Raw genomic sequence first — 7,969 nt, forward strand, 5'->3', positions numbered from 1 at the left:
CCTCATCTTTCTCCCACGGAGTGGCTGGTCAGCTGTAACCCCGGACTTGTGGTTCGCAGTCTAGTGTTTATCATACAGAGCCGCCTCAAGGTTCATTAAATAGAGCAAGGTGGTGAAAACGATGGCTTCAGAGACCCACTCCGTTCATTGTTTCCTAGACTGACTGACGACGCCTTGGCTGCCCTAGAGATCCCAAATGACATGCTACAGACCATCCAGGACCTGACTTTGGATCTCCGAGTACGTTGTGTGGTGGTCACACTGCAGTACACAGCAGAAGGTATGTGAAGAAACACCTAAATATGCCACGTCCTGTAGCCCTCGAAGGCCTGGGAAATGAGGAAACTCCTGCCATGGAAATCTGAATACATGAGATCACTGCATTGCTTGATGCCCAGTCGATTTCTTGAAATGTTTTTGTCATCAGCTTATTACTTGCAATGCATGAACGTGTAGAAATTATAAGGCCTATACTTTTTTTTTTTTTTTAATTTAAGGTTTTTATTGTGGATTGAGTGAATGAAAGTTTACAGGGCACATCATCAGTTTCACATTCAACAATTCATATAACTTGTTTCATTACATTGATTATAATCCCCTCCATATACCATCAGTTAAAAGTATTTATCTTTATCCACTTTAGCTTTTTTTTTTTAAAAGACACACAAACAAAAAACCCCACTCAGGCATATATAATAAATTACATCTCCAAAGGGCACATTCTGCAAGTCTGCTCCTGGCCACCAGTTCTTAGTCCTTCTCTTCTTAGTTGATGAATCTAGAGTCCTCCATGCCCCCATCTCTACCTCCATCTCTGGTGCTGCTGCTTCTCTGGATAAGGTCCCACATTCTATTTGTGTGTTCCTCTCTTGATGGTCCTAGGGTCCTCTGTTTCTGGACTGTAAGATTAATCACTCCCCTTTTTTTTTTTTTTTTTGACAATTGCAAATCAGTAACATCTATTAACTCCCCCTTCCCCACGCCCGACAAGCAAAACAGCTGAATGTCTCTGGGGTTTATCCAGTTCCCCAAGGATTAAACAGTTCTTAAAGTCTTCTCTGCTGTGGCTGGCTCGCTGGTACTCTTGCCGGGGGGACCTCAATGGAAATGCAGATGGCATCCCTCTTTCAGGTGGGTCTTCAGTGAATGCTGGGTCCCTCAGGCACGCTCGCTCCAACGATGGAGAAGTGGCTGTCCGCTCGCTATAAGGTCGAATCAGTCAGGCTGGGATCCATACTGGAGAGCTTTTGACCTGTAACACAGACTAGAACTCCTGCCCCCTTGGTTAGTCATGTAATAAAGAGACGTTCCCGCATCCTAACATGGTACCATCCCCATTCCAATCATGACTCAGTCCCTGTCTCTCAGAGCCCTGCTGTTCCAAGGTTGTGCATATATCTTACCTATAAGGCCTATACTTGAAAAAGAATTAAGCATGTAAGAAAATTCTTAGGCTGAAATGTTAAGTGGAAAACTAGGATACAAAATACAAATAAAGTATCATCTAAGTTTTGGAAGAAATGTATTTATGTGTATGTTTATGTACATTTTGAATTTTTAATTTAGAAATCTCTATGTAAAATTGAAAGGCAGACTTTTAAAAATGGTTCTCCAGGTAACAGAAAATGTAGCTGAATCTCATTTTCCATATACTTTTTAGAATTTCAAGATTATTTCTGCAGAATCATGAAAAGCAGTCAAGTTTATCTTTACAAGTTTAGTCAAGCATTTTGTAGATGACACAAGTCCTCTACAATGTCCCACGATTGGTGACCACTAATGGACGTAAGTGAAAGAGAATGAAGTCCTGGTGAAAGGTGACCATTGCCTCCTTCAGTCCCTCACTGCACCTCCTGCAGGGCTCAGGGGCAGCCAGCATGGACCAGGTCTCTCCTGTAGCCACGTGAGAGTCTATTGCAGCCCACTACCATTTTATTTCAGACATTTTAAGCAAGGAAACATTCAGTGGCTTATTTTGCATATGTTTAGCATTTCATGAATAATAAATAAGATATCATTATCTATAATTGTCATTGAACCTAGCTTGTTGTTGTTAAGTGCCGTTGAGTCTGTTCCAACTCATAGTCCAACCCTGTATAGGGTTTCCGAGGAATGGCTGGTGAGCTTGACCCACCAACTTTGTGGTTCAAACTGACCTTGTATTCCAGTGCATTAACCCACAGTACCACACCATGACTCCGAACCTAGCACAGAATTCTCTAAATTGGACTGTACAGTAAATATTTTTTATGTATGTTAGTTTAATTAGAAGAAGTGAGCAATACACATTCAAATCCTTGAGTTTATCATACTTATTTGTTAGCCCCATTTGTTTTACTATATAAAACAATTAAAGATCATAACCGTTGTAGTTGTTTTTTATCTCTGTAAAGTTCATTGAGTTAATTATAATAAAATGTTTGTGTGTGCTTATTTCCTATGTAGAAATAAAGAGATTAGCTGAAAAGGAAGACTGGGTTGTTGACAATGAAGGACTGACTTCTCTAGTAAGTTTACTCATTTCAGTTATTCCTTGTTATTGATGTTAAGTGCTGTGGAGTAAGTTCCAACCCATAGCAACCCTGTATAGGGTTTCCAAGGAGTAACTGGTGGGTTTGAACCACTGACCCTGTGGTCCAGCGAATTATCCTGCAGCGCCACACCAGGACTCCAATTTTAGTGTGCATTACATTAAATAAATTGTTTGTTGTGTTAAATTTTCCCTTTTCTTTCCTTTCCTTTCCCCATGTGCTCGCTTTCTCTTTCTCTTTCTGTCCTCTCTTCACTGTAACTGAATACTTTTCAAAAACTAGAACAATACGTTTCTTCAAATTTTCCTTCTTGGGGTCATTTTTTTGCTTAGCACAAATGGTAAATACTTTAAAAATAGTTTAAAAATAGATTTCTCTTACAGTGGTCTTTTTCTTCTTGTATCACTCTATGCTTTTTGTTTGTATTACTTTTGTTTTAAAATTAGTCATGTTTAATTCTAAATTATTCAAAAACATGAGTATTACAGAAAAACAAAGTTTCAAAAATGTTGTTGCAGACCCCTAGTCAAAACAAATGGAGCTCTGGTAGCATAGTGGTTACAAGTCGGGCTGCTAGCCTCAAGGTCAGCAGTTCAAAACTGCTACCAGTGGTTCCACGGGATAAAGAGGAGGCTTTCTGTTTCCATAGAAATTTGCATCTTCGGAAACCCTATACAGAGTCGCCATGGGTCGGAACCAACTTCACAGTGCCTAACAGCAACAGTCTTCTTTATGGAGTCCTGGTGTGGCGCTGTGGGCTAATGTGTCAGACTGCAGAGTCGTTTGAACTGTAAGGTTGGTGGTTCAAGCTTACCAGCTGCTCCTTGGAAACTCTATACAGGGTTGCTGTGGGTTGAAATGGACTCGACGGCACTTAACAACAGCAATCAAAACAAAACACCTCTAACAAAAATCTTTTTGGAGTTTTTTTGAATCAAGCCATGGCCTATCCCTTGTGGGTCATCATCCTTTCCGATAAAGGCCTTTTAGGGTTTCAGAATCCCTTTGAAAGTAGTTTTTACGATCTTTATTCTTTTCGCATCTGTCTCCATGAATCTCCACAGCAGTCCTGGAAAGTGGGAATATCGGTTGAGATTTAAGTTGATTTGCTAGGAAACATCAGTGCTTTAAACAAGTTAAGGTTTGATCTTTCCTGTTGCATGAAGAGCCAGTGTTGGCAGTTCAGTCATGTCATTGCAAGTCTGAGGCATCTGCTGCCTCTGTTCTGTGGTCCTGAGCATACTGCATGACCTTGGCGTCTGTCTCAAGGTTGTAAACGGCCACCTTCCTGTCAGGAGACAATACTTAGCTCTTTTCCAACAGCTTCTTCTCACATCTCCTCGTGTTGGTCAGGATTTAGCCACATGTCCCCCTCTATCTGCAGTGGAACTAGACAAAATGCAATTTCCAGCAAAATACATTTCTGTTCCCAGTATTTTAAATCTTATTTTAATGGGAGAAAGGTGAAGCTTTCTGCTCCCGTAAAGATTTACAGCCTCGAAAACCCTGTTCATGGTCGCTATGAGTTGGAACCGACTCCATGGCACACAATAACAACATTTTAATGGAAGGAAAAAAAAAAAAAATCCTGGAAACTGGCAGTTTTTACCTTAGTAAATAAAAGAAGGAAATTATAATACATCGCTCAAATTTGCAAACTGCTAATGATCAGGCTGTTGAGAAATAATGATTCCTTGCAATATTTCTTCATTTCCCTATGCTTTTATACTTCTTATTGTTAGTCTTCCTTTGAGAATGAGATAATTTTTAAAAATTCTATTGATTTGTTATTGAAAACGTACATAAGAAAACATGCACCAATTCAACAAATTCTCCATGCATAACTCAGTAAGTTTGGCAACTTTCTTCAAGTTGTAGAATTGTTAGGGACAGTAAGTTCATGTTGTCCAGGGAGGAACAATTCTGCATTGTTCCTCCCTGCTCAACATGAGCTACTTTGTTGTTGTTGTCAAGTGCCGTCAAGTTGATTCCAACCCAAAACGACCCTGTATAGGGTTTCCAAGGAGCAACTGGTGAGCTTGAACTGTCGGGGACCAGCCTCGACAATTTGTGAAAGCTCAGAGGGAGGTACGGATTCGGTGAAAAAACACACAGAGTCAATGGGTCGTTTTCAGTCTCAGGCAGGTGATGGTAATGATGACTCTCTGACTCTTTCTTTATTTCAAAAATTGTTGCTTCTTATATCCCATTTAGAATATACAAAGGAGCTCTGGTAGCGTAGTGGTTACGAATCGGGCTGCGAACCTTAATGTCAGCGGTTCGAAACTACCAGCTGCTCCGCGGGAGAAAGATGAGGCTTTCTACTCCCGTAAAGATTTACACCCTCGGAAACCCTGTACAGGGTCGCTATGGGTCGGAACCGACTCGACGGCACTTAACAACAACAACAACATGATCTCACAATAGTCACGTACAAGCAGTTACAAATCAATCAAATATTATATTCTTACATCAGACATATAAGAGGAACACAAGGTCATCAAACATTCCTGTGTCTCTACACTCCTTAGTTACTCCTTAGTTACCTTGATAACTTGTGCCTTCTGTGAGCGACTCTGTTTTTCTCTAATCTTCCCTAAAATGTGTAGTTTGGCCTTAATTTTTTTTTCTCTAATCCTTTTTAAATGTCAGGTTAATTTTAAACAAAGTTCTACATCTTAATTTCTAACTTTACCAACATCTATTACTTTCTATAGATAATTAGTTACAGCTTACAATCAAAAACATAATTTTTACTATAACTGGTCATATATATAATTGATTTAACAAGAACATAAAAGTACCCTAAAGTTTCATAGTTAAGAACAAACCAGTAATTCTCTCATGCTAACAATTTCTCAAAACTTCTAATCAAATTCCTACCTCTGTCCCAAGTTCTCACTGCCCTTGACTGTCTCCAAACTGCTTTCTAAAGGCCTTAATGTCCTTGACTAAAACTACATGGAATGTTTCTTACAATTTTAAGCTTTTATTGCTAAAACTTTAGCTAGTGTGGTTATTTCTAATGTTAAAACTTATTGTTAAAGTAAAAAACATTTTTTTATAACTACGTAAGATTGAATATGGTGTGAAAGTTAATGTTAATGTGGAAGGCAACTATTGTAACATGAGGTTTGTTTAAAGTATCTAATGATTATGCAAGATTTCCTAAAACTTTTTACAAGGAAATCAGAAATAAACTATTTTTCCAAGGGAAAACTAGAGACCGTGGGGCCCCTGCATGAATCATCCCTTGTGGCTTTGCCAACCAAGGGGACATTCATTGTCACTTTGCTAAACAATGAACTTTTCATGCATAAGGCTTCTCGCTGTTCTGTTCCTTGGCAGGATGACGTCCGCCATTGAACCACCGACCTTGCAGTTCAAACGGCTTTGCAGTCTGGCACATTAACCCACAGCACCACACCAGGACTCCCAACATGAGCTTATTACCCCCTAATTTTCCTAGGCGGGCAGTATAACCTTTTGAATTGCTGTTGTCAGTTTGAGCTTCTGCCTCATGGCGACCCAGAACAGGGTTCCCAAGGCTGTAAATCTTTACTGCAGCAGAAAGCCTCATTTTTCTTCCTCGCAGTGGCTGGTGAATTTGAACTGTTGACCTTGAGGTTAGTCATCCAACGTGTAACCCACTCTGCTCGCAGTGCTTCTTTTGATCTCGTATTATTGTTGTGAAGTAATGTCTAGTTGGTTTCAACCCATAGTTCTTAAGATTTTCATGTTCAAGGCAGATCTTATTTATTAGTTAAGCTAAACAGTTGTTTGATTTTAAGAAGGCTTCACAGGATAATTTTGGTTCTAAAGTTCAGAGATTATCTCAGGGCAGTAATTTCAGGGATTTGTTTAGCTTCCATGGCTCCAAGAAGTCTGGAATCCATGAGAATATGAAATTCTTTTTTACGTTTTCCCCCCTTTTGATAAGGATTTCTCTATAGAATCCTGATCAAAATATTCAGTAATGAGAGCCACGCACCAATCAGTTTCTTCTGATCACGTGCAAAGGTGACAGTCATTCTAGGAGGCAGTGGGCCACACTTTCCATCCCCTCCTGCTGCTCCTGGCCTTCCAGGTAAACAGAGACCAACTGCTGTGCATTGGGTCACCTGTACAACCTTTCCAACACTACGCTGCGAGTGAGGAAGTAGAGCAGAAGGCCTGAGTGTATGATTCTTAGGTAATGAAGAGAGCTTTCCCATGAAACCGTGACCCTAAACCTCCAAACCAAGGAGCCAAGTCCCATGAGGTTTTTTTTTGTTGTACGTAAGCAGCTGCAGCAGCTGGTCTTGAATTTTTTGTTGTTGCTTTAAATATATCTATCACATAACTTTTCCAGTTCACCCAGCTTATTTTACCTGCTGTATATCAAGGAAAAATATTTATAAATACACACACACATACACATGTACACGTGTAGATGTGTGTTGTTGTTGTGTTGTGAAGTGCCATTGAGTCGATTCCAACCCATAACGACCCTGTATAGGGTTTCCAAGGAGCAGCTGGTGAGCTTGAACCACCAACCTTGCAGTTCAAGTGGCTTTGCAGTCTGGCGCATTAACCCACAGCGTATATGTGTGTATGTGTACATCATTGGTCAGGTTGAGAAAGCAGAGCACCTCTTTTCATGGATTTATGATCTATGATTCCGACTCATAGCCCCCTTATAGGAGTCAGTGGAACAGCTCTGTAAGGTTCCCAAGGCGTGGAAGACAACTTCCATGTAGTTCTCCTGTGGACCAGCTAAAGGGTTTGAACTGTTGACCTTTGGGGTTGCAGCTGAGTACTTTAACCCCTGTGCCACCGTGACTTCTTTTTCCTGTTGTTGTTGTTGTTAGACGCTATCCAGCGAGCGCCGACTTGATGATATCCATTTGCACAGTAGAACGGCACGCTGCCCAGTCCGTGCCATCTTCACAAGTGTTATGTTGGAGCCCACTGGGAAGCCACTGTGGAAGGCTGGCTTGTTGGGAGCTCCGCCCCTTTTGGCTGACTCTCACGTTACCAAGCATGACATCCTTCTCCAGGGATGGGCCCTTCCTGATGACATATCTGAATTCCGTGAGACGAAGTCAGGCCATCTTCACTTGTAAGGGGCATTCTGACTGCACTTCTTCCACAGTTCATGGTTCTGGTGAAAGATCTTTTCAAGTCCCTTGCCTATTTTATGATTCATTGGATTATTTGTCTTTGTGCTGTTGAGTTGTCAAAGTTTCATGTGCATTTTTGTTATTTGATTTTATTTGGATGTGTGGTTTCTGAAAATCGTCTCCCAGTCAGTAACTTGCCTTCACTTTTTGGGTGAAGTTTTTTTTTTTTTTTTAATGTTTTATTGTGAATTATATGGTAGTTTACATGGGGGAACTTTAGTTTTACATTCATTCCATCATATATCATCTCATTGCCATGGTTCCAATCCCCTCCAT

General features: G+C 40.5%; 1 protein-coding gene across 1 annotated transcript in view; it reads left to right on the forward strand.

Moving 5' to 3' along the window:
• EXOC2 (exocyst complex component 2) overlaps window positions 1-7,969 on the forward strand; it is a 260,684-nt gene that overhangs the window by 139,867 nt on the left and 112,848 nt on the right. Inside the window, exons 15-16 of the mRNA XM_006870567.1 lie at window positions 159-280; window positions 2,446-2,507. Of these exons, the coding sequence (XP_006870629.1) occupies window positions 159-280; window positions 2,446-2,507 (184 nt within the window). The remainder of the gene's footprint in view (window positions 1-158; window positions 281-2,445; window positions 2,508-7,969) is intronic.

The sequence above is a fragment of the Chrysochloris asiatica genome, unplaced genomic scaffold (assembly GCF_000296735.1).
Source record: "Chrysochloris asiatica unplaced genomic scaffold, ChrAsi1.0 scaffold00144, whole genome shotgun sequence".
In the NCBI taxonomy this organism is placed as follows: domain Eukaryota; kingdom Metazoa; phylum Chordata; class Mammalia; order Afrosoricida; family Chrysochloridae; genus Chrysochloris; species Chrysochloris asiatica.